This window comes from Heptranchias perlo, chromosome 8, assembly GCF_035084215.1.
Source record: "Heptranchias perlo isolate sHepPer1 chromosome 8, sHepPer1.hap1, whole genome shotgun sequence".
Classification (NCBI taxonomy): domain Eukaryota; kingdom Metazoa; phylum Chordata; class Chondrichthyes; order Hexanchiformes; family Hexanchidae; genus Heptranchias; species Heptranchias perlo.
The window spans coordinates 19,185,263-19,212,983 of record NC_090332.1 but is presented as its reverse complement, the minus strand read 5'-3'; the positions used below and the strand labels follow the sequence as shown (position 1 = coordinate 19,212,983).

General features: G+C 44.2%; 1 protein-coding gene across 11 annotated transcripts in view; it reads right to left on the bottom strand.

Annotated features, from left to right (window-relative positions):
- fbxo11b (F-box protein 11b) overlaps positions 1-27,721 on the bottom strand; it is a 193,699-nt gene that overhangs the window by 111,842 nt on the left and 54,136 nt on the right. For 8 of the 11 annotated variants that reach the window (XM_067988748.1, XM_067988745.1, XM_067988746.1 and 5 more), the window contains one exon: positions 27,004-27,119. The exons of the other annotated variants lie outside the window; for them this stretch is intronic. In XM_067988748.1, coding sequence (XP_067844849.1) covers positions 27,004-27,103 — 100 coding nt within the window. In that variant the 5' untranslated portion in view covers positions 27,104-27,119. The remainder of the gene's footprint in view (positions 1-27,003; positions 27,120-27,721) is intronic. 11 annotated transcript variants of the gene reach the window in all.

The window sequence follows — 27,721 nt, the reverse complement described above, 5'->3', positions numbered from 1 at the left end:
ATTCCCCAAGCTCCAAGGAATCATGGATTCTATATGCGACCTTGATCAATGCCACCACCTACCCCAACAGGATAGGATCCCAGACTCTCAATGTCCAGCTCACTTAGGACCAGCAGCACCCTATCGTGCAGGTGAAGGCTCGTTTTTCTAGCAGCTGCCACAATGCATTTGTTTATAAGGCATTCCACTGTACCTGCATCCTTTCACCCAGAAAGACAATCTGTTGAGCCGCTCATGAAAGATTCCTCATGTAAAATTGAGGTTAATTTCACCTTTATGTCTTACCAGGATACCAGTTGAGCATTGCGATAACAAGATCAAGTCTTCCACCAGAGGCATCACAGAACGTACCATTAGAATTCTGACCCATTAGATACATTGATCACCCTGGGAATGTGCTGCAACATAGTCTGGCTAGGGTCTCAAATAACATGGTGGTGTGTTCTTGTCTTGCAAAGAGGACTTGAGGCCCCAAAGGAGGAAGGCATCAAAGGATCAGCCAGAGCAGCAGCAGCCTGAAGAGTGTGCAGAGGACAACCTGTTGCTGGCTGCAAGAGGCATTTATGTCAATCTGATACAGGAGGCCTTCTCTTGACTACCACATTAGACCCTGCATGAACAGTGCGGTCTATATCGTCTGCATTCCAACAACAATTATGCCATCATCGACAGGCTCTTCTCGTTGTTGCATCAACTCACATGAGTGAGCTTTTGGCTTAGTGGTAGCATTCCCATCTCTGAGTCAGAAGGTGCAAGGTTTGAACCCCACTCCAGACAGTTCTAGCAAGTGGAGACTGGAGCTCTGGCTCTGAATTCTGAGTTGAGATCCAGCGGGATACTCACGTCCAGTGGGTGTAGGTAGCCCCTCCCCCATCACGAGTTATGGGAGCTCATAAAAGCCTCCCACCGTATTGGACTAACCACCCTATCGGCTGGAATAAAGATGGTTACAGCCAAGGAAGGAGCATACAGGTCTCGGTCTGTCTGACTGTTAATCAGCCTGCAAATCCTTCCACTACTTCACACTATTCTCCAGAGGAAGCGTGCAAAGGTATGAAAACAGCTCACATGACTCCCCATTCATGCTACTTTAAAAAAAAATTCTCAGGACATGGGCATCGCTGGGAAGGCCGGAATTTATTGCCCATCCCTAGTTGCCCTTGAGAAGATGGTGTTGGGCCACCTTCTTAAACCGCTGCAGTTCACATGGTGAAGGTACTCCTACAATGTTAGGTAGGGAGTTCCAGGATTTTGACCCAGCGACATTGAGAAAATGCCGATAAATGTCCAAGTCAGGATGGTGTGTGACTTTATCAAAGGCACTTCCAAATCTTTCCCCTTTGATTTTAACATGTGATGTTTGAACACAAATATAATCTAGTACTCCTCCTGGGTGTTAGCTAGTGGCAGGAGTGCATGAGGTGGCTGGATGCTGTGTCTCAATATTAACTTCTTGCGCCTGATGTGTCCCTCGTCTCATAGCAGCCAAGTCCAGAGATGGACCTGCTGCAGATTGCTGCATGACCACTTTAACACAGTGAAGGGCAGATAGTTGTAAGTAGCAGAATAGCTTGTACAGTGCCTTCTTGGAATGTGTGGATGGCTTTTTTCCTTGTCCGATGTGGTATGCCATTAACCTTTTAGCACCACTGATTTGCCACACACAGTCATGGAGTTAGCACTCCCTGCCCAGGCCACCATCTTTCCCTGTGCCTGAGCAAAACTCTTTGCAAGTCTTTGTTGCTCAGCCATAAATAGGACCTTCCTCCTTTGATTTACTTGGTCCCGCAGCACTTTCATTGCTTCCTCCAAGAACCTAGGAGCACTGTACCCCGCAACAGATCTATCTGACGTTTTCCAATGAACTAAACTGCTGTGGCCTGAAAATTTTCAGGCCTATTGGCAAAATGGCAGTACAAATTGGGCATTGGAGATTGAACAAGGAAAGAAATTTGTGTGGGACCCAGAAACATCAGGTCTCCACCCACAAGTCTCAAGTCTACAAATTTGCCTGTGACGGGCGGAACTCTGTCCGCCCCAAACATCAGAGGAAGTGGGCCCAAGCGAAGGGTTTTCCGATGCCAATAATTTCTTTAGCTCCTGCCTGTCTTCCACAGGAAGAACCTAGCATATAGATCATCCTAGGGCAAAAATGAGGCCCACCTGGTGGTCCAGGCATGGGTCTTGTAACACTGAATACCGGTTCCCTTATACATTGGACCACATAGCTACGTACTTTGCACTTTTGGGAGGGGCCTGCCATCAGCCCTCCCCCCACCACAAGCGGTCATTTGGTGCCACATTTTTTGTTCTCCCCCCAAACCAAGTGGAGGCCAAAGATGTGCCCATGGAAAATATTCAAATCATCTGACCCCACCCTGATCCCAGATACCCTGGTGAGGTCAGGAGCAACAGTCAACAGCCTTCACTTCCCTACACAGGTTTGAAGTAGAAAGTCTCAATGATGATGCCTGATCCTGTGAGCTGCTGCAGGCATTTCCCACCTCCAAATGGGCAAGCTCCTTGTGAGGCTTTGTCAACACTAGCTCACCCAAACTATTCTAACTAAGCTGACCCTAGAAAATAGGACAGGGTCAGCACCACTGCAGGTGAGAATACAGAGGTCCCAACTTGGCAAATTTCCAGCAGCTCTCACACTCCTGAGGAAAGCACATGGTTCATGAACACTGGTAATCCTCTGGTACCTTGCTATTAGGAACAGGCAATCTGGCTCTTTCTTTCCCCTCTTAAGATTAAGGACACAGAGTAATTGCAGTCCCACTGCCTCGATCTCTGCTAAGATCAGCTAATTCCAAACAAATCAGTAATTGAACCCGAGACCTGCTTGGTCTATGTGTTTCAGTATCAAGCTACACAGTAGCTCCAAATGACACCGAGCCAACGGTACATCTGTAGTGGTTCTCTGGCGTTCCGAGAGTAGTGAGGGAGGGCAATGGGACATGACCTAGTAATGCAGTTTTTCTTTAATTCATTCATGGACATCGCTGATAAGGCCAGCATTTATTACCCATTCTTAATTACCCTTGAGAAGGTGGCGGTGAGCTGCCTTCTTGAACCACAGCAGTCCATGTGATGAAGGTTCTCCCACAGTGCTGTTGGGTAGGGAGTTCCAGGATTTTGAACTAGCAATGATGAAGGAACGGCGATATATTTCCAAGTCAGGGTGGTGTGTGACTTGGAGGGGAACGTGCAGGTGGTGTGGTGTTCCCATGTGCCGTCTGCCCTTGTCCTTCTAGGTGGTAGAGATCACGGGTTTGGAAAGTGCTGTTGAAGAAGTCTTGGTGAGTTGCTGCAGTGCATCTTGTAGATGGTGCACACTGCAGCCACAGTGCACCAGTGGTGGAGGGAGTGAATGTTTAGGGTGGTAGATGGGGTACCAATCAAGCGGGCTGCTTTGTCCTGGATGGTGTCAAGCTTCTGCAGTATTGTTGGAGCTCCAGTCATCCAAGCAAGTGGAGACTTTTCCATCACACTCCTGACTTGCGCCTTGTGGATAGTGGAAAGACTTTGGGGAGTCAGGTGGTGAGTCACTCGCCGCAGAATACCCAACCTCTGACCTGCTTTCAAGTGGTGTATTTTTCTCCCCGCCTCAATTTTCTCTCTTGGAGGCACTAACTCTTGCTGGCGAGTGACCATTCTTTATATAGGAGCCTTATGAACCTAAACAGTAAACGTTGCTACACTATTCAACTTTGCAAGATACCAAAGCTATGCCAATCCTGTTCTCATTTGGCAATTTCCAGCAGGGTTCACTATTTAGTGTTAATGATCAGGAACTAAGCCTGACTTTTTCCTCCATGTCTACAGAGGCCAATTGCTGGACCCAGGGAGGGGGGGTGGGGGGGAACGCAGAGTGTGGGAAAGAGGGTGTGCCACCATGGAGTGGAAAAAGCAAAGTGTTAGCATGGACTCGGGTGGAAGCAAAAGAAGGCTTCTTTGTTCCATCCTGGCAGAAGCAACACTGCTTTGAGTAATCTCTTTTTGACTAGCAGTTTTTTATCCTAATAAGAATCTCCAGGCATAAACAACAACTTGCATTTATATAGCACCTTTCACATAGTAAAACATCCCAAAGTGCTTCACAGGAGCTATTATCAAACAAAATTTGACACTAAGACACATAAGGAGATATTAGGACAGGTGACCAAAAACTTGGTCAAAGAAGTAGGTTTTAAGGAGCATCTTAAAAGGAGGAGGGTTAGAGAGGCGGAGAGATTTAGGGAGTAAATTCCAGAGCATAGGGCCTAGGCAGCTGAAGGCACAGCCGCCAATGGTGGAGTGATTAAAATCAGGGATTTGCAAGAGGCAAGAATTGGAGGAGCGCAGAGATCTCAGAGGGTTGTAGGGCTGGAGGAGGTTACAGAGATAGGGAAGGGAGAGGCCATGGAGGGATCTGAAACCAAGGATGAGAATTTTAAAAATATAGAGGCATTCCTGCATTGGGAGCCAATGTAGGTCATTAAGTACAGGGATAATGGATGAATGGGACTTGGTGCAAGTTAGGATATGGGCAGCAGAGTTTTGGATGAACTCAAGCTTATGGAAGATGGGAGGCAGACCAGGAGAGCATTGGAATAGTCAACCATGGCTTTTAAGAGAAAGAGATCATTTAGTATATACCAGACAAATACAGACCTAGAGTTAAACAATATCTAAAATTCATACATGATTTAGAAGTGCTTTAACAACAAACAAAACCTTCCGACTCCAAAATGCATAACCTTGTTAAAGAAAAAGGCCTACATTATATTAACCACTTAAAAGAAAATTTTATGTATACTTAAGGTTGGCTCAGGCTTTGAGGTTTGTTGAGGCCTTGTAGATGTCCTGATGCCTACAGGTAATTTCCTAGCACATGTTCTCTTCTCAGATTAGTGCAGGAAGTGATCTGGAAGAAGCACTGATGCAGAATAATGCATTCCTCCACATGGTCATTTTTATAGTCCCCTTGATTGGAACCACACCTTGGGGGCAGTTGCTTGCCAACAACAGGCTTCTTCAAATATAGCTCACAAATTGATTGATACTCCCTTCATCCATTGTCTTTGATGTGGCTCAGTTATGTTAATTGTATCCATGTGATTTATATCAATTAGTGTTAATTGTATTCCAGTGGTGTGTATCAATTGGGGCTTTCTTGTATCCATGTGTAAGAGAGCTTATCTAGGGTGTGGTGTGTGTAATGTGGAGCTCTGTGAATAAAGGCTTGGAAGCAACTGAAGACCATCCTTCACCACCGGCTATCCGGTTTACAACAAGTTATGCAGTTTTTCACAGCGATCAATTTTTCTTTTGTATCAACCATGAGGTGTGATTCAAGAGTCCTTTTTATTTTGGCCTGTCCACAGCCAGGTTATCCAGGTTTCCACTGTGATCAGTCTTTTGTGTCAACCATCAGGTGTGAATCAGCTGTCCTTTTATTCCAGCAGTCTGGAGCCAATTTCACCCTTTCTGTTCAAAACATTCTTTTATTATTTATATTTTTTTACTATACCACCTCTCATCTCAGTACAGTTCAATGACCTGACAAGAGCAGGCAAGGTAACACACCAACCACTCTCCCTATGCGCACCAACACACTGTTCATCCTCTAAAATTATTGCTGCACAAGTCACCCTTCACACTGACCCCTGTGGCTATGAGGCTGATAATTCGGGATCTTATAATATCTCCTCGAACAGCAATTACTGCATGCAGAACCTGGAGGAAGAGGTGAAGCTATGAAGGGATTTAAACAGGAGGAGGAGATTTTTTAAACTGGAGGGATTGGGGGATCGGGAGCCAATGTGGATCAGTGAATTCAGGGGAAATGGGTGAATAGGACTTGATGAGGCATAGAATACGAGCAGCACAGTTTTGGATGAGATAAAGTTTACTGATTTTGCAAAATTGGAGCTCTTGTCTTCATTTCCACCATGTTGTACGAGACCGTATATCCATATGGATTGTTTTTACTTCATGCTGATCCACTGCTAGAGGATTGGGGCAGGATGAAGAATGAATGAAAGGACATAATGGTTAGTGGTTGATTTACTGAAGAACAAACCACTTCAATCCCTCTGGATGAATCACAGGCCTTTAAGGTATATTCTGAATGTCATAATTTAGTTTATTTTCCAGTGAACCACTGTTCAAAGGCCTTTGATGGAATTTCTCTTTAGTGGAATCAGTAAGAAGTTTTTGTGATGCCCTGTGGGAGAAATAAATCACAGCTTTAACTGTCACATGTATAGAGTGCACTGATCCATATTAAAATCCACAATGTTAAATGTTCTTAAATTTAGACTTTCATTTGATTCCCAGTATGTGTGGAGTTAGTTGACCTTAGCCAGAGCAGAGGTAGGAGCAATACAATTGCTCTCAGTGCCCCTGCATAAAGGAAAGGAGAATGAGCCAGTCTTCCCACTCCTGGTTGCTGTCCAGTGACCCCTGCCGGAAAGTGCATATGTGGATGTCTGGTGAAGACAGGATCAGGTTTGTCTGTAACGCCCTTCATCAGTCGCACAGCCTGCCATTGTCTAAGCTTACACATGAAGAATGGTCACTTGGGTGTACAGGAGGGTGGTTTTTTTTTTCATTTGTTCATGGGATGTGGGCGTCGCAGGCAAGGCCAGCAGTTATTGCCCATCCCTAATTGCCCTCAAGAAGGTGGTGGTGAGCGGCCTTCTTGAGCCGCTGCAGTCCGTGTGGTGAATGTTCTCACACAGTGCTGTTAGGAAGGGAGTTCCAGGATTTTGACCCAGTGACGATGAAGGAACAGCGAAATATTTCCAAGTCAGCTTGGTGTGTCACTTGGAGAGAAACGTGCAGGTGGTGTTGTTCCCATGTACCTGCTGCCCTTGTCCTTCTCGGTGGTAGAGGTCGCGGGTTTCGGAGGTGCTGTCGAAGAAGCCTTGGCGAGTTGCTGCAGTGCATCCTGTGGATGGTACACACTGCATCCACGGTGCGCTGGTGGTGAAGGGAGTGAATGTTTAGGGTGGTGGATGGGGTGTCAATCAAGCGGGCTACTTTGTCCTGGATGGTGTCGAGCTTCTTGAGTGTTGTTGGAGCTGCACTCATCCAGGCAAGTGGAGAGTATTCCATCACACTCCTGACTTGTGCCTTGTAGATGGTGGAAAGGCTTTGGGGAGTCAGGAGGTGAGTCACTCACCGCAGAATACACAGCCTCTGACCTGCTCTTGTAGCCACAATATTTATGTGGCTGATCCAGTTAAGTTTCTGGTCAATGGTGACCCCCAGATGTTGATGGTGGGGGATTTGGCGATGGTAATGCCATTGAATGTCAAGGGGAGGTGGTTAGACTCTCTCTTGTTGGAGATGGTCATTGCCTGGCACGAATGTAACTTGCCACTTATCAGCCCAAGCCTGGATGTTGTCCAGGTCTTGCTACATGCGGGCACGGACTGCTTCATTATCTGAGGGATTGCGAATGGAGCTGAACACTGTGCAATCATCAGCGAATATCCCCATTTATGACCTTATGATGGAGGGAAGGTCATTGATGAAGCAGCTGAAGATGATGGGGCCTATGACACTGCCCTGAGGAACTCCTGCAGCAATGTCCTGGGGCTGAGATGACTGGCCTCCAACAACCACTACCATCTTCCTTTGTGCTAGGTATGACTCCAGCCGCTGGACAGTTTGCCCCCTGATTCCCATTGACTTCAATTTTACTAGCACTCCTTGATGCCACTCAGTCAAATGCTGCCTTGATGTCGAGGGCAGTCACTCTCACCTCACCTCTGGCGCTCTTGGCCCTGGTGGAACTGCAACCCAGAGGAAGTCAACACTTTCAGGAGAGAAGGAGAAAGGTGGAAATTCGCATAGGTAGAGTTTCTGTTACCTGATGTGGAGTGCACACTCCCTTTCCAATAGAGACCCCACTTAAGTCCTGAGAACGTCTTTGCAGGTTGGTAGAGACAAGGCTTATGGAGCGCCAAGTATGCGTAGGTGTACTACTGGTGTTTAGCCAGCTAAAACCACGCAGCTTACCAATACAAAGTGCTGGCAAACTTCCCACTACTTATTCAGCCAGGACCATTCTACGCATATTGGCATTGGCTTCTGGGCTGATTGTGACACAGTCCCCAGTCTTAGATCTTCCTCTCCTAGGTTCCATTATTAGCCCAACAGTGCCCTATAGTTCAGGTATCAAATTACTGAGTCCACCACAGAAGATTCAGTTAGTTCTGAACTTCTTTCTTCCAGCATGTCCTCTTGGAGTCACCTCAATCCCACCTACCTCCTTCCCACAAAGGCGAATAATCATTAGTAGATGGTTAGGCATCTGCCAAACATGGATTTGAGCCCTCACTAAATGGACAGCAGTTACCAAGAGCTCTGTAGCCATCCTACTGACCATGGTAAGGACATACAACATAACCCATTGAACAGTGGTTCAACCAGTTGGAGGTGTAGACCAACTGCTTGGCTCTCTGCAACCCAACCATGGTAGGCATCAAACTTTGGATATATGTTCTCAAACCTTGCAACAGTTGTCTACCCAAATCTCAGACTTTCATCATCAGCTATATGCAAACTTCAGCATGGTGGAAGGACAGCTTGTGATGTACCAGCTACATTGATGTTCAAGAAATCCAAGTAGAGTCCTGCATAACAGGCATACTCATCATCAACTTTTTAATCCAGGTTCTCATATGAAGGGCTTTGACAGAGGCATGCTCGTCATGAGGCTGACTCCATCAGGGTAGTCACTGACAGGTTGGGGTAAGCTGGAGCCCTTCCTTCCTGCAACCATTTCCCACTTTTTTGCCACAAATTCACTTCACAGCTTGCTTCTGAATCACAGAGCAAACCATTTTGTTGCAATGTTAGGAGGTCTGAACTATGAAGGAGAACTGATTGAACATAACCTTAACCAGCAATGGGGCTTTGCTATCATTAAAGAAAGGTGAAAAAGACCAAAGTGCCCTTTAAGCTTTCTCAGTGCAGTTCTGAAGTGCCGTGTCCCAGATAAAGCTGGCATTCACCAGGGCCCACAGGTACAGATATAGATCATAGAACGTTACAGCACAGAAACAAGCCACTCGGCATACCAAGTCTGCACCAGCATTTATCTCCACGTGAGCCACCTGGACTAATCCCATTCCCTGCTAGCTCCACATAATCTTTAATATTCCTTTTTTTCAAACAACTACCCAAATCCCTTTTAAAAGTATTTAAGGACCGTGCTACAAAAATGGTTTGCAACAGAGAATTACACATTCTAACCACCATCTGTGTAAAGATTCTTTTCTAATGTCTTCTTTAATTCTTTTTGTGATTAACAAGACACACATTTAAAATACTGTCTTGCCAACCGGTGGAAACAAGCATCACCATTTAACTCTTCATAATCTTGAAGGCCCTCTATTAGGTCATCCCTTAACCTTCTCCTCTCTAGTAAAAAATAAAAAAGGTTCTAACCTGAAGTGTCTCTTCATAACTGTAAAAGCTCATCCCAGGAACATCCCAGTCATTCTGTATTGCACCTTTTCCATTGCCTTTAAATTCCTCCTATATTTGGGTTCACAATATGGCACATAATACTCCAATTGTAACCCAACTAAGGTATTGTACAAATTCAACATTATCTCCTTGCTTTTGTATTCTATGACTCTAAATACAAAACCAAGGACTCCATTTGTCTTTCTCTGGTCTTTTCTACTTCCACTACCACTTTTAATGACCTGTGTATTTGCACTTCAAGGTTCTTTAGCTCCACTACTACATTTAAAATATTACTATTTAAGGTATATTTCCTTTCCCTTACTTCCAAAATGTATTAATTCATATGTTTCTACATTAAACTGCATCTGGCCACGTCCTGCAGTCCTTTACAATCCTCGTCATAATTTGCCATATCCTTCAATTTTGTAGTCACGTGTAAATTAAAATTTAAATATTGTTCCAGCACTGCATATCCATCAGATTGCTTCAGACCTCCAGGAATTTACTGCACTGCTTCTACCTGAGTTCTCCTTCTCCTCTGGTGGATGTTCACACTCTTAGCTTCCTCTGGCTCACTGTTCCTCTCTAACCATGGATTGATGACCTCCTGCAACCTGTACTCGAGGAAACCTCCCTTTTACCACAGAGGGGAGTATTTCCAATTGTTTCTCAAGATTACTATCTTTGAGTTTGAGCAAATCCACCTGGAGATACTTATAACACTTATGGTTGTCCTGGACACACGTTTTCCAGAAACCCCCATATCATGCAAATCCACACAACATAGGCTTCCACTGTCCTGCCATAATAAATGGAGGTGAAGGATTTGAGAAATTTGAAAACTGAAATACAAGAAAGTTCTCTTCACTTCAGTGCTGAACTCTACTTTACACCAAACTCCCTGTGCTTAATCAGCTGCCTTCTCACATTGCTGGCCTCTCACAACTCAATTGCCTTTTGCTTGTATAATCTACTTAAATCCTATAGAAATAACACAGACAGTGCACACACATTCTATACCTGTATGGTCTTGCAGATTCAGGCTCATTCTGTCTCCATGCTAAACTGTTCAGGCCAAACTCATTTCCTTACCTTCTCTCTGCAAAAACTCATACAACACATCACTCATTCAGTCTCTCACTAACACAGCCTTATTATATGCCTACAAGGATCTGCTGGTAGCTCACCTGATGAGTCACTGAGGAATTCACTCAGCTGCCTCAGCCACGTCCTCAATTTAAATTACACAGTCTGGTTAATGAAACTACTTAAACAGCCCAAACAGCACAATCTTCATACAGCCTATTACACCAGCACACCTACAACAGAGCCATTAAATCCGGTTCAGCCAAACACATTTCTTTACCTTCTCTCAGTAAAAGTGTACTGGGGTACTCATGATTCTATGGGCTGCGGGGAAAGGGCAGGAGAGTGGAACTGGCTGGATTGCTCTTGAAGAGAGCCGGCAAGGGCTTGACGGGCCATACGGGCTCCTTCTGCACTGTAAGCAGTCTATGATTCTATGGGTACATTTTAACCCCCAGCGGGTTTTGGGCAGGCTGGCAGGGGCACGGGCGAGTTCAAAACACATTCGCAGGCCTAAATTTGAGGCCAAGCGTATTTTATCTCCCGGGCTCCAACTGTATGCCAACGGTCAGTTGCCCACCTGGAACAGGCGGAAAGCGGCAGGTGGCTGGTGGGCGGGAGCAGAAATTCAGCCGGCTGGAGGTCACCGGCTGGCAGCAAAGGAAGGTTCATCGGCAAGCAGGTAAGACATGGGAAGGGGGTTTTAGGAGGGTCTCGTGGGAGAGAAAGTGCGGAGTCCGGGGCAGGGGAGGGAGGCTTGGACTTTCCATGTGGGGCCCAGAGGGGCATTTCTGCTCTCCGGCCCCACAACACTTACCTTGAAGCACCTCTATGTCCTCCTAACAGTTGCCGATCTGATATAACCCAGCGGGAAGGCCGTGAAAACTCAGGCCCGGATTAAAATACGATCGGGGACCCATTGACATCATGGGGCCCTATTGAGTCCAGCAGGCACCTCATCCGCCGCCAAACCAGCGGCATTAAAATCCGAAATCAGTGGGAATAGAGCAAAAAATGGAGCCGCTTCACTTTAACTGCTCACCCCCTCCGTTCTCGCTGAGCGAGGAGAGTTAAAATTACCCCACACTGTCAGTGCCTCACTCAGTCAGCTTCAACGTCTTTAGTATCTTCCAATCAAAATGTTCATGATCCCCTCTTTAGCTATATAAAACCATAATACCGCACATGAGGGCAGTCACTACCATATCCTACTGTTTATCCATTGTTCAAGTTGGTGAGTACAGCACACTACACTCCCATGTGAGCCTATCATCTGTGAAAAGGAAAACTGCAATACTGCCAGAAATGTTGGAACAGACACTCCATGGATGTCCCCTGTCATGCCATTCAACACGTCATTGATGAAAACACTGAATAGAATGGATGACAGTGGACAACTTTTTCTCACTCCTCTCTCTCTCTTGAGAAAGATAGGTTCTGTTCATTTCTCATTTACCCTTAAAATGATCTTGGAGCAGGAATACACATCCCCAGTAAGATGCGACTATGTATTCCCATAGTTTGCAGTTTCTCCATAAGGCCTGCAGGAGACACTTGGCCGAATGCCTTATGAAAACAATGAACACAATATAGTTGGGTTTCCCCGAGCCTTCTGCTTTACAATTTCAAATAAAATCACAACCTGTTCTACACATTCCTCACAAGGGCAAAATCCAGCTTGTTTCTTTCTGATTACTCTGCAGACCTCAGAAGCATCCAATACACATGCCACGACAACCCACAGAACCACCTTAACATCTACTATCATCAGCGAGATTTCTCGTAGTTTTTGCACAGAAATAAAAAAGTATGTATATTTTCTACGTTGATATGATTTATTACTGTGAAGTAGCACTGCTTATCTTTTGGAATATTTTTACACAGAATATTTGCAGAAATATGATGTAATAGCAGACACTGCACCTATGGCTATGCAAGTCTGTACATATCAGGTTCTAAATGGCATACCCCGTATCCTGAGACTCTGACCCCTGGTTCTGGGCTCCCCAGCCATCGGGAACATCCTCCCTGCATCTAGTCTGTCTGGTCCTGTTAGAATTTTATATGTTTCAATGAGATCACCTCACGATTTTCTGTACTTTAAATTAATGGCTGGAAAATCGTGGGAAGCACACCCGCCATTTCTTCCAGCAGGAATGACTCCCCATCAAAAACGCACATTCAGAAGATTGGCCCTGCCATCAATTCAGCTGAATAAATGGTGTAAGGGTTTTACCTTGACTGTGCATTACTTTTCTGCAGAATAATACTTTTTTGTTCATCTGTAATATTTTTTAGATTTTACAGTAAAAAGTACTCATTCTTCTTACTAATGTTTTCCTTATTTTTTTTTCACCCTCTTAGCGGTACTGTGCTTCTGGAATGTTCAGTCCAGTTTGTCACTCCAGGGTGCTGGCAGCATTGCATTATTCATATGGAAGGAATCCTGGCTGGTGCCAGTTGCAAAAGTGCAGTTGTATACTCCACGTAAATGTTCCACATGTACCCATACGGAAATTGTGCCTTTAGAATAAGGCACAACTGTAATGGAATACAGTATCAACTTGTAACACTTAAAGCAGTCTTCAGAAATGTGTTTGCCAATCCTCCATAATGATGCATCATTATTATTAGTGGGACTAGCTGTTTCCACTACTATGATTTTACACAGTAAGTTCTCATCACACTTGCTGATGTTAAATTAAGGCACAGTCTGAGTGTGACTAAAAAGTCCACCATGTGACAATTTGGAAATTGCTGGCTCGTTAAAATTAATTTCATCCACCTCAACACCCCTCAAATAATTGGCTTGATGCTAAAAATTTTACTGCAGTTAAATATATCCTGTAGTATACAAACCAGTGTTATTACTACACTTTTACATCCAGATAAACATTATCCCCATAGTCCTTTAAATGAGCAGATCTTATCTTATTAGACACATCAGCTAATAACAGCGTTTAGAACATCGTTCTTTCTAGTCTGATATTCCAATGCAGTACTGAGAGAGTGCTGCATTGTCAGAGATGCCATCCTTTGGATGAGACATGAAACCCAACTACTGTCTGTTGGGCCGGATGTTTAAAAAGTCCCGTGGCACTATTCAAATAAGCGTAAGTAGTTCTCTCGATGTCCTGGCTAACATTCCTCCCTCAACCAACACCATCAAAAATAGTAACTGGACATTCTTCTCCTTGATGTTTGTGGCATCTTTCTGTGTTTGCCTACGTAACAACAGTTACTACTCTGCAAAGTTATTCACTGTATGTGAAGTGTTTTGGGATGTTTTTGAGAGATGTGATTTGCCATTATATAAACATAAGTTATTTCTTTCACCTATCACTGTCCTTTCCCTAATGTTTGAATCGAGCCTGGCTAATGCAGTGAAAACCCCACCTAAGAGCCCTAAGTTTGGCCAGTCTTAATTCAGTTCTTCATTGCAAAAAATTGTCTTTAATTTGGTGATTTTATTCAAGAGCTCATGTGGAAAAAGAAACTGCCATAATGTTATGGTAAAAAATCCTCCAGGAAGGCTCACAAAATAGTATTTATGACCCTTCCATTGTAAACTGCCAGTTACTAACACTTAAAATGTAAAGAGATGAAAATTCAAAAGCATTGGCTGCCGGGAAGACAGTATGCAGCTGAGTCTCAGCTGAATCCAGCCACAAAGTCAAGAAATCCTAGAGTCCATGTTTGAAATCGGCACTTTATCATCCATCATTTTGGAGTACAATAGTACTCTGAAAACCAGCATGAGAATAAGATCATGGCTGCAGGTATCCCAACATGCAGAACTGTCACTAGTTTATTAAAAAATTAAATACCCTAAGAAAGGTGAATTAGAATGAAAAATTATATTGCAAGCTTGTAGGGGCGGCTTTCAAATACAATTGGTCTGACTCCTCCCTGGAGTATTCCTTTAAAGTACATTGTAAGGGCAATATAAAAGGAACTTCAAACTGCACATAACCCAGAACAAACTTGGCATTACAGTAGTAGGTAATGGCACTAGCTGCGAAATGTGGAAAAATTTCCACGGTCACATAGGCCAAACCTCGCACTGACAATCACTCATTTCACGCTTGGGTCCTGAATTTCTTCAATGTCAGTTACACCGTTGTTACATTGTAGCTGAGACAAACGTTATGCCATTTACCAGCAGCGGGAGTTACACACAAGTTTCCTGGGTAAGTTAATTAGCATATGAACAGGTGCAAGTTCTGGGATAATTCAAGTGTAAAAGTAGTGTAAGCAGCTGAACCCCCAGGAAACATGAGTGCAATAACGGTGTAACTGTTTAAAAGCACTGCAGACTCCAGTCTTCAGCACAACCCTGGGACACTTGACAGTTAAGGTTGTAGCAAGTGTTTTTGCTCTCAGTTCTTCTCAAATCTCTCCATGGCATATCTAACCCACATCTTTATTCTATGTTGGCAGCAGTATTGCAATGCAGGTGGCATCTGTGCCCACTGGGCAACCACACAGAAGAGGTGGGCGAAGAGCCGTGAACTTCACTGAGAAGGACCTCGACGTCTTGTTGTAAGAGGTGAAAGACAGGAGACACAGGCTGTTTGGACTACACTCATGGAAGTCTGGCCATGCTGCCCGGAAGGAGGTGGCACTGGCACTGGCACTGGCTGCAAACTCCCTCAACCCAGGACTGCCGAGCAGTGCTGCAAGAACTGTAATGATTTGAACAGGGTTGGCAAGGTAACACACTCACCACACTCTCCCTTTCCTCCTTGCCCACCTTGGGTACCACCACACTCATCTTCTTAAAGCAACACTCGCATTACTAACCAGTCACACTGTACTTTGGTTAAGAGCACCTACTAACTCCCTAGCCTGCCCTATGGCTGCACACCTCCCCTAACAAACAAAAACTACATTGCACAATCCCAAACCGCCATCTTCCACTCCAACATCTTTTCACCCCACTTCACCTCTCCCATCACACTCGCCGCACACTCCTCCACTACTAGGCTTACCCTTATTTACTTATGTTGTTATAAGAGAAATGCACATAACTGTAGACAGAGTTGGAGGGGCATAAAATGATTGGAACTCATTGGAAAAAAGCGGCAGAGATGTGTTTTGCTGGATCTCTACCCATTTAGCATTGTGTCCAATTTTTTCAATGACCCAGAAAATGCCCGATAGTTTGCCAGTTGATGAATGTAACTGAGGCCATAATGACCTCATTCTATTCTTTATGCAATTTCCAGCATTCACACTTACATCCCACTGCTTCATCTACCTGCCATATGAAATGGACACTGAGGGTTGCTAGGGACTGAACTGTTTACAGAAGTGTATTTAAAGAGCCCTACATGAAGTTTGGCAGAAGCAATTTGAGATAAATTTCTGTAGTTTCCTTCTTTCCTTTTTTTCCTGTTTCCACATAGGTGTCAATTGTTGCCGCACTGCTATGTTTTTGCAATGTTCACTGCAGTGGTACAATGGGTTTCCCTATGGGAATTCCACTCTTCTTGCACTTTTTTGGAGGAAGAAAAGGAAGACCAATTGAGGGACACTAGGCTGGTCACCCAACACCAAAGACACTCTTCACCCACCTAAGGTGGCCCTCATATTTGCATCTACGGACAGGGGTTCACATTACTTGATTTGTCAGAGGCACAGTGCTTATTTAGGCTGTAATTGCCAAGGGACATTGTGTCATAGTTGTGCCACTTGCTGCAAGATCTGCAGCTAAAATCTTCCACAGATACAGCACTGCCAGTAGCTGTCAAGGTCACAACTACCCTCACTTCTCTGCTTGAATTTATTCCAGATATCAGAAACATAAGTCAAATGGTCGATGCATTTTTGCTGAAGTAAGCAATTCCACCTGTTTCCCCATGAACAACCAGCACCATCATGAATGCGCTTTGTACCCATGTAGCCCCTACATGTTCCCTCACTTAATGCCATTACCAATTTGAATATGAAAGGATTCCTTTCTGTGAATCTTCAGCTCGGTTGCAACCATGAACACCAGATTTTCTAAGTCAGCGCTGACTTCCAAGATAGCTGTCACGATGTCTTCAAGGATCGTGGTAGTCCGTTGCATGCTGCAAAAATTAACTCTGTAAAGAAGCAATATCATGCAGGCCAGGTGGAGCTGAAAAGGTTGCAGAAGAGAACTTGTTACTGGCTCTGAGAGCTATTGGGCAAGCCCAAGACTTTAGCAGTCTACAGCTTCTCCATACCCCCCACAAACATACCTTCACATAAAATGCCTTCAATCTTGCATGGAAAAATTTAAAATCTCCCATTCCTGCCACCTGATAAAACATACTTTAAAAATTTTGTTGCATGCTAACTTTAGTGAAACAATGTCTTTAATAATCCTGCATATGATTTGTGCGAATGCCCACTGTTGGCTTCCAGAGTGTTGTAAGATTCTCAAAATTCACAGATCCCCCAAAAACTCAGAGAAAAACCCTAAAGAAATTCACCTTTTCCCTGAGTATGGAAAACTTTGGCCATTGACTAAAATCCTAAGATGGAAGGATAGGTGAGAGGTCACCAGACGAATCAACAACACACACAGTGGAATGTGGGAGAATTACTGCTTCAGACATGTCTCTGTTTTAATGCAAAACCTACAGCAGATGGTCAACACTCAGCATTAATTCGAAAGGCAGTAGGCCATTGAAAGAGGCAACTGCTTCAGACATGGTGGGGCCATGTTTTTGTTTTAAAGCAAAACCGATTAACACCTAGGACATTGGATACAAAAGGAAGCCTTGTGTGACAAGCTCTAAAAATCGGAATTAACAATGACCCATCGGGAGAAGCAATTGCAACATGATGAGGGACCATCAAAAAGCCATCAAAGATTCTTAAGGACTTTGTAAGAACTGTTTAAACAGACATGAAGTGCCTTTTTTTTTTAAGTGACGAAGACCATTGTAAGAGAGGGATATAGAAGTGGAACCTCAAAACCTCTCTCTGGCTTGCTGGCTCTGGTGTTTGGCTTCTCTTGTTGTGCCTGTCTCTGGAAGGAGAGCAGCTTCCAGCGGAACCAACGAACCCTACGTGAGAGAACCGGTCAGCTATACCTGAACGGGCAAAGCAGTTCAGTTCAGCTAGGAGTTCGACAGCTCGGGAGACGACAGTTGAACAAGGCGAGAGGGCAACAGGAAAGCAGTTCAACAGAGAAGGTCAGCAGCTCTCGAAGCAGGCTGACACACAAGAAGAAACCAGAGCAACAGCCCCAGTGACCATCAGACACCTCACGGCAACAAGGGCCTTACGAAACAACCAACTGAATATTTCCACCAACCAACCGGGTAATATTGGGCCACCGCGACCAAAGAAAACCAACTCGGGAGAAAACTGAAGATCTGCAAAGTTTCCACTCTACAATCTATTTCTGACTTGCCTCTGGGTGAATTACTGTCAAGGATTCATTTGGTGAGCATTATCTCTGGTCCTTTAGAGTCCAACTTAGCTAGTATAGTGGGATTGGGAGGGGTGAGGTATCTTTCTACTATAATTTCCCTCGTGTGTACTGAAGTGTTCCCCATTTTATTAGAGTGTTAAGATTGTTGTGTTGTATTTTCTCTCTTGAATAAAGATCAAAGTTTCTTGCACCAAAACCAGTTGTCTGCTGCACTTTGTCACAATCCCCAAATAAGTCCAAGGTCTAGAACCAAGGGAGTGGGAGCAATTCGAACCGCTCAGAAATCAGAGGTGAAACTGACACACACCACCACCCCCTACAGTGTTTCCCCTTGGTAACAGTGTGACATATGTACTCTTAAACTTAATTTTGTACTTTGTCTAAGAACTACCTCAATGGCAGGAGTACGTGAGGTGGCTGGCTGCTGTATTACCATAAGAGTGTCTTGGAATTTAATAGCCCTCTGCCATCAATAGTTCAATTTTGAGATGGACTAAATGCAGGCTCCATCACTTCCAAAACTGCGGGGGTGACCGGTGCCTGCCTGCTTTCTGCCTTGTGGGGGGGTCCAAATATGTTGCCGTGTTGAGAGCTAGCACCCTCAACCACAGCTATTCTGGCCCTGCCCCTGCTGCTGGGAGCTTCCTCTCCATGGTTACCCAACAGTGTGACAGCAGACCTGATGGCGCAAATGAGATAAGTGAAGCCCTCACTCACGGTTCTCTTTCACTGATCCCCAAGTCCATTGAAGCTGGAATGGGAATCCAAGGTCTATAGAGGGAATCAGAACAATTACGGAAGATGCATCAACTGACCTAAGAGCCTCTGCCATTCAGAGTTCCTTTGCAGATATCCCTGGAGTTGCCATTTGCTCCAAAGTGGACCATAGTGTTGTAAAACCTTTGTGCAAAGTAGTGTATCGGCAACTATCGGACTCCACTTGAACAGCAATCTCCAGCACATTGCTTGGCATGGTCTCCAATGACTGCACCCATGCTCAGAAAGCTCTTTTCTTTTAAAAGCAGGTCCCATGAGATCCAGATCCACAAGCCCATCAGCCAAGGTGGGGCATGAGCTGGCTCTCTGGAAAGCAGATTCCTGCTCCTTCTCATCCACCACTGCATGTTGATGTTCAGTCTTGCTGTATGTCTCACCAGTGCACTCCCTAAGCTCACTATCTAAAACCCCAGGGAGGGGTAGAGTGAGTGACACTGCGTACTGTGAAGTGCGGGTGTGTCCCACTTGGGTTCTTCTGATACATCTAAAGAAAGAGAAGAGGAAAAGTGGTCACAATGAGATCCTTATGAGAGACTTTAACATAAAACGTTCAGTAAAAGGTGTGACATGGTAAAGTGCTTTAGTAAACGATTTGTTGGCAGTGTGTGAATAAGAGAATAGGATGAGAAGGAAGAGCAACAAAGGTTATCATGAGCCCTGAGGTGATGACAATTCTCCTACCTCTCCATCTCCAGCACCCTCTATGGCCTCCCTTCTCAGAATTTATAAGGCTTCTTCCACGTATGAGAGGAGGGGACTAATGTTAGTAGGATTCTGGTTTGTATGCTCTTTCTCTGTTGTTATGGTCTGTCTTTTCCTGCAACCAATAGTACAAGAAATTGGTGAGATGATGTACAACGGTCAATTCTATGAATCTTCACTGCCAGCAAGGAGCTGCATGCACAGAGAGTGGTTTGGAGATGGAGCTATAACATTGTAGTCCTGATTCTCCAACCTGCACTCCTTGTGAGTGTGGCATCATAGAACCCATGGTGGGTGGGGTGGCATGTACATGCGTCATGCAGCTTCATAAGAAAGGAGGGTTCATTTGGCTAGAATTGATGTAAAGATGTGACTGAAGGAACACTTGCAGGGACTTCTAGTGCAAAGTGTATCCTGCTAAATAATGGTAAGCACTGAAAATATTTTAAGACTCTGTGAGTGAGAATTGATTCTAAGTCTCATACATGTTAGGTACGTTAATAGAAAGCAATAGAGGGTTCTCTTACCTTGGCTGACCTGGCAAGGTTATTAAGTTTCTTTTTTTTCTTTGTTCTCAAGATGTGGGCAACTGCAGATTAATACTGCTAGATAGACAAGCTTGGATCTGTTGTCACTCTGTGCCAGTAAAGAAAAGTTCAAAACACAGATTCATCATTTACTGATTTTATTAAAGGAAATGATAATCACAGACAACACACATGATGATCCGAAGGCTGCAGGAGGCCTTGTGTTGCAGTTGCTGAGTTCAGTGGCAGGGCAATTACCACCCTGCCCCCCCGCCCCCGCCCCCGCCACCACCAAGCCTTCCGTAACTTCCTCACAATGGTCACACTTTTTATACTCAGTTAAAATGCCATTACATTATACCTCCTCCATGACCTTCGCTCTTAGTTTACACTACCTTACATCAACTCAGCATTCCAGAGAGTGGGTCTCATAACAAAAGCTGTCCTTACATGTACAGAAAAGGTAAACATACAGTCCTCAAGCAGATAGATGTATCTAGAACTACACAAGGCTATCTTTTATGACGACAGTGGTACAGAGTTGCAAAGGGGCCTTGGTGATTTGAGCTGTCTTATTGGCATTCTCCAGATATCGCCTGTTTCAACAGATTCTGCAAAAAGTGTCTTTTAATCACAAAATGGAATTATAAACATAAAACGGAACCTTCCTGCTAGCATTCTTAACAGCTCTCCCCCCTTGCAATCCTGAGAGAAACTCTCATTCTTCACACACTATCTTGTTAACATCAAATACCGATCTTTATTCATCTGTTCCAGCAGCCTTCGCTTCGTTTGTTCTTCATGTTGCCCAACAAACAAAGTTTTAAAGCTAATTTTCACCCAAATATTACCATGTACTAAGAATTCATCCCCTGGATTTAAAAGATCCTCCAGCACTCCTTTTATTGTTATCCATCTTGTAGATAATTCTGACTAAGTATTATTTCTTCCTAGCCCTCAACTGTTTGAATTTCAGTGTTAACTCAGGGGAACCAATCCTGAATTTAAGAATTTCAAATTCCATGTCCTTCTCGACTTTAATTTAAATCCTGGTGATCAGTATCAATGCATTTAACTCTATCCTGTCGGTTTCATTAATTGGTACATAAAAAGTCGATTTCTCTATGGGGCATGTGTCAGCGTCTTGAGTAGAAGTTTAAACTAGTAGTGATGCAGTATATGTTCTCATTCTCCTGAGCCACATTGACCATTTTATGTAGTGGTGTTGTCAACGTGCCTGAGCATGTCCGGGACCCATTCTTCAGTGCATCTTCATCATACATTCCACATACTGGTTGTCTCGACCGCAACATATCACATCTGTACACACTGCGGTATCTCAAGATGAGATATGCCAAATGAGATATCAGATACAAGCCATTCCTACCTTCCTAGGCTATATATCAAAAGATTGGGGGGTCTGGAGGCATTTGATTAGAATCTCTCCCTGCATGGCTGGGTAGTGGCCAGGTTTCCAAATATATTCTCATTGTATAAACAAGGACAGAACCATCTCCAAGAGAATGCTATTAACAAACTATTCTTAACTACTTTCCTGACTTTTGCTGGACTGTGTATTGATTCTAGATTGATACCCTTTTGGCGTGTTGTTCCCAGATGATTTATGTTTCTCGCCGGTACACTCACGTCTCCTTTTTCCCTGGCCCCTTGATTTGGGTTATCGTAAAATTCACCCAGGATCACTTACAGTGCTGATTTTAGACTCCACTTGATGGTGGAGTTGTCTTGCTTCTACCTCATTCCATCATACACATCCTCTGTCCAATTTACATGCACTATAATACAATCTTGTCATTTGATTTACATATTAGCCCTGGAGGAACCTTACCGTCCAATAAACCATAAATCATTCCCTGTAAATCATTTCTTACAGTCTGCTCCAATGCATCATCAATACTTTTACTTAGTTTATTAAACCCTTCTTGGACCTCTTTAAAATATCTGACATGTCCAGTTTCTGCTCAGTTGAGTCAGTTTCTCTTTATTTTTGAGCATGCGGATGGCCCTTTCCCAATATTTTGTGCAAGTCATATTGTAAGTTCTGAGATCGTTGCGTTCTTATAGTACCCGTACCTCCATGTCCCTAGTTTGGTATTGCTTAGACGAGAACCTTTTTGCAAACAAGCAATGTCCAGGCTGAGTGGATTAACAGCAGAGACTTTGGAGCCAACCGCCATGACTCCTCCCTCCCCTAAAGCAAGTTGTTTCGAAAGTTGAGAAAGGACACTGAATGAGTTAAAACTGGGCCTTTGAGAGGCTCAGCTTTACTCCGCCTTGCGACCGTGCTGTGAAAAGATTTGACATTTGGTGATGTTCTCCTGGTGTCTGTAGAAACAAGCGAATCGTCAGCCTAAAACAAAACCTGATGCACTCAATTTGAGTCCTGAAACTTTAAAATAAAACACTAATAAAGCATAATTTCTTTACACTCAGCGCGGCATCTTAGCAAAATTTTCGATTTGTAAATATTCAAGCAGAGCTAAAGATCTGATCTTAAATCCTTAATGACTTGGGGGAATAGAAGTAAAGGGTTAATTACTGAGCTAACCTTAAAAAGAAAGATTTGGAGATGGAGTCAGCCACAACAGCAATTTCAGGCTTGCTCAATGCAATTAAATTTAAAGAAGCAAAAGATCCAATTGATTTAAATCTCAGATCTCAACTACATAAAACAAGACATCATCCTGTAACTGTAACTTTGTAATCCTCCAAACTCCGTTTACTCTTTATATACTCTTTGTGCGTTTAATGGTGATATAATGCAACCTGTGGGGGAGCTGGAGCAGGTAGAGCCTCACTAAACAGAGTCTCTAAGTGTGGCAGATGCGTTGGCGTCTGCATATGGTGTTCAAGGAGAGTACTGCACCCTGACGGTTGTGTAAATGTTCCTCTACCTCCACGATACATAAGGCCACATTTATTGCCCATCTATTTGCACTGAGAAAGTGATGGTGGGCCTTCTTGTGAACCGCTGCAGTCTTTGTGGTGATGATGCTCCCATGGTGGTATTAGTAGGGAATATGAGGATATTGAAGGTACAGTGATATGTGTCCACGTCAGGGTGGTGTGTGACTCGGAGAGGAACATGGAGCTGATGGTGTTCCCATGACAATGATGCTCTTGTTTCTTCTTGGTGGTAGATGGTGTGGGGGAGGGTGGTACTGTTGAAGTAACTTTGATGAATTGCTGCAATCAGCTCTCTGATGGCTCAGTTGGTAAAGCCACACAGACTGGAAATTCCCTAGTTCTATTCCTCATTTGAACTGAGTTGGCAGACCTCAGCCAGTGCAGGAGTTGGCTTCAATGCCCTAGGCAAGGGAAGGACAAAATATTCCAAGACTTACGCTTCCATTGAGTGCTGAACATGTATATATTCCATTAAGTATAAAAATATGATTTATAGAACTATTGTTATTTGTTCATATTGATTATAATGCAGTCACAGAGGAGTTTTAGTATTTGTAAACAAAGGCTTAGAAATTTGAGCGCGTTCAGAAATGAGCACGCAGAGATCACTCCCTGTGCCTGAATGGATAGTCCCAAAGCATACGTGATAGTAGACCTCGGGCCTCATTACCATCAAGCCGGCAAGTTGCAAATAGCTAATGGCCGTCCTCAACCAGCTCGCCGGAGAATAAGACACGAAGGTCGGACTGCAGCGATGCCAGCAGCGGCCCTCAGGTAATTCCTTAAGGAGGACTGGGAAGGGGGCGAATGGGAAGGGGAACAATCAGGGGGGAGGGTAGTGATGATCAGGAGAGAGAGTAGCAATGATCAGGAGGGAGGGTAGCGATGACCGGAAGGGTGGGTAGCGATGACTGGAAGGGTGGGTAGCGATGACCGGAAGGGTGGGTAGCGATGACTGGAAGGGTGGGTAGCGATGACCGGAAGGGTGGGTAGCGGTCACCAGCTGCTCCTGTTTACTCACGGTCTGTCTTTCACACAGTACATTCCTCTGTGACTCACTGTTCAAATCCCTGGGATGGATCTTAGGAGGAACCTTCACACAAAGGGGACTTGGTCCTTTATAACCATAGCCAAAAGGAGGGTGATCTTAAGCTTGGGGCTGACCTCACCAGATTACACAAAGTCAACAAATTTAAGTATCAGCGCAATGTAGAGGTGGAAGGTTTCAAAGGGGACAAATTTAACCTGAGAAGTAAGTAATACTAATGATATCCCTACTTGCGGCCAGCATGGAAGGATCGTCTGATCCTCACGATTCCAGGTTCCACAATCTCCTCCTGGGATTCCATTCCGTCCTTTCTGCATAGAGAAGTTGTGAAGGGCACGGCAAATGACAGCCATGCTCAAGAGTGTGCGACAGTGCTCCTCCAGATCTATCAAGGCAGCAAAACCTTGCCTACAGGACCCCTATAATCCCCTCAGTGACCCCTCAAGTTGATAAATGGCCTTTTACTGATTTCTGCTGGTTAGCTCGGCAGTTGAAGTGGGATCATGAAGCATGTACATCTTGCCTCCTGGAAGTCACCCTGATACTTCACTGTCTTTAACGAATAGTGCTGGGAGACTGGAGTTACTTATGACAAAAGCATTGTGAAAATATCCCTGCGTATTTAGCATTGACATGCAGGACCTGTAGCTGATCAGAGAAAAGAAATTCAAGGCCATGGTGATCTTGACAGGTACAGTCAATGCACTCATCCGAGAGGGATTCCCACTCGTACATCCGTGTCCCCGGTGTAAAGCTGTACTTTGAACAGAGCTGACTAAAACTAGCAGCAAAAGTCCTGAGTGAACCTCCAAAGCATTAAAGAGATTGATATTTAAGGAAATAACACCAACCTTCAGTAGCAGTGCTGTGATATCAAAGTATAGTTAAATTAGTAAATTTCCTCTGTGCTTCTAAAAATAAAGTAGCAAAATACAAAATGGCCTCCTCAATGTGGTATCTGCCTCAGGGATACCTTCCAGCACCTCTTAACGCCACTTATATGGAGGTGGTAGTTATTTAGGGTAGAAATTGAGGGAAATATGTCAGAGAGGTTAGTCATTTCCTCTTGATTCCAATTAAATGTGGTAGATCAGGCCTCAAAGAGAAGGCTGATTTTTTGGGAAGATAATTCTGGTGCAGTTTTTTAGCAGTAGATTTAAGGTGGTTTTACACCCGAAATCTGCCCTCAAAAGAGTGGCAATTCAGAAGAGAATCCAGCCTTGTATTTTTATAAAGTAGGTTCCACTGACTGAATGACCTGTTTTCACAACAAGGAGTTCACAGATAAAATATTATTGATAACTTTATGTTCCAAATTTCTTATCTGCTTTTATCTTATTTAAAATGTAAAGTATTTATTAACATGCCTCTTTTAAATGACAACTGTAATTTGATAAATTGTTCAAGCTAAAAGTCAGGTAATAGGTGACTAAATTCAAGAATAGTTAAAATTAGATAGAAAATAATTTCAATATCTGTTCATTTGACAGGAGTAGTGACTCATCAAGTATTTGCTAGAGGGTGTGGCTGATGGTTGCCACACCCTCTAGCATTTTAACTATTGCAGTTGGTTCTCCTGCCACTGGATGGCGCCAACATAAAGCAATACATCTAAAATCCACCTGGTAAAGTATCAGTCCAAAAAGCATCAGATTGCTGGTTCCTGGTCACCTAACTCTATCACCGTTGTTCTGATTTGTAACACTCAGTACTTAACTACTTTCTACATGTCTGAAGTAGATTGCAGTCTTGTTTCTTTGGTCCTTCCAAATGTTTCCCCATTTCTCCTGAAGGTGCTGGCTCATACAGGGGTACGGCACAGAGGCACCAGGACCCTCCCATTAACTCACACAAGTAGCCATTCTTCACATGTGAGTCTAGACTATTTGACAGTGCACTGGGGCAGGGGGACATCACTGCTGAGCTCAATCATGTCCGAACCCAACATCTACAAACATTCCAATTGGGTCAGTGGACAGTAATCATCATCAGTAACAGGAATCCTGTCTTACTTTTCTCTCTTTAGCCTGTGGAACTGAGGACAATTGCAGCACCCTATTGCTGCCTCACATGATATCAGTTAACTCGAACCTTGGACTTTCTGATCTATAAGGCTCAGTGTATACCATTGGTTGTAAAGCGCTTTGGGACGTTCAGTGGTTGTGAAAGGCACTATATAAATGCAAGGATTTCTTTATTTTTTACAGTGCTACCTTAGCCAGTAGGCCATCAGAGGTAGAGTTGCCAACTCTGGTTCGATGTATTCCTGGGGGTTTGATCACGTGGCATCTAGTCACGTGATGTCTGATTACATGACAGTTGCCCGTAGTTTGCAAATGTTATTGCATTTACTTTATAACAGTTGGGTCCCCTATAGTTGAGTGTTTCTGCGTTAGTGTCTGTCGTGTGAGAAGTTCTGAGAACTGGGAGGCCACCTGTGAGATGAAGGAAGTAAGCAGAGGCAAGCCACAGGCGCAAAGCTCTACTCTTTCCCCAGCAAAGGAAAAGTTCGGTCACAATCAGCACCACAGAAATACAACTGGGGAGGAGCAGCTGCACTGAAAACCCTGAGCACACGTGAGGAGATGCTGCAAATTGTGGACAGGCAAACAGGAGAGGGTGAGGTTGGAGGCAAGGTGGCAACAGAAGGTTGGTAAAAGATGGGAAATGCTCATCATAGGTAGTGTCAGCTTTATGTGCTTTCTCAAAGAATTGCAATACCCTTTCACTGATTCATTATTTCTTCAAAGGGGAGTATCACTGTGTGCACAGCTAAACAAGCTCTTCTGTGTTTTACATCATAAGTGGTGCCTGGCAATGACCAACCAAGCACTTCAATTGGGGAATCTGCTGCCTGAGCACCCTCCTCATACTGTGGAGAGGGAGGTCCTTTTACCTTCTTTCATCATCACCTTCAGCTTCCGGAAGCAGCAAGCCTTTTTTCATTACGATGGTATGCAGCTTGAAGTTGTGAAGCTTGCTGAATATTTGCTGAAGCAAATGAAGGGATACAGATAACATAAAGACCTACTCAAATAAGCCGCCAGCCTCACCTTCCCCGAGACTCATGGCTTTGTCTGGGTCACTAATCTCCAGGGCCTTGTGCTCCACTTGGGTGAGGGCTATGATGTCAGGTACTCCTCTCCCTGGCATTATGTACTGTTTTGTCCTGCAGAAAGAGAGGGTGAGAATGAGTGGCTGTTAAAAAAGTAAGTGGGGATGTGTAGGGCTTGTACAGTTAGTGTACCTGCTGAGAGCTGGAGAAGATGTAGGATGGAATGAGGATGGGTGGGGGGGTGTGATGAATGTAAAACTAAGTATGCGGAATGTGAAGTGAGGAACGTGTGCTGGGAGGAGTTGATGGTTGTGCAGGTGCCAGGATGTGAGCAGAGAGGGTGGAGGATTGGTTATCAAACAGGAAGCAGAGAGTTGGGATAAATGGTTCATTTTCGGACTGGCAACCAGTAACCAGTGGTGTTCCACAGGGGTCGGTGCTGGGTCCCCAACTCTTTACAATCTATATTAACGATTTGGAGGAGGGGACCGAGTGCAACATATCAAAATTTGCAGATGATACAAAGATGGGAGGGAAAGTAGAGAGTGAGGAGGACATAAAAAACCTGCAAGGGGATATAGACAGGCTGGGTGAGTGGGCGGAGATTTGGCAGATGCAATATAATATTGGAAAATGTGAGGTTATGCACTTTGGCAGGAAAAATCAGAGAGCAAGTTATTTTCTTAATGGCGAGAGACTGGAAAGTACTGCAGTAC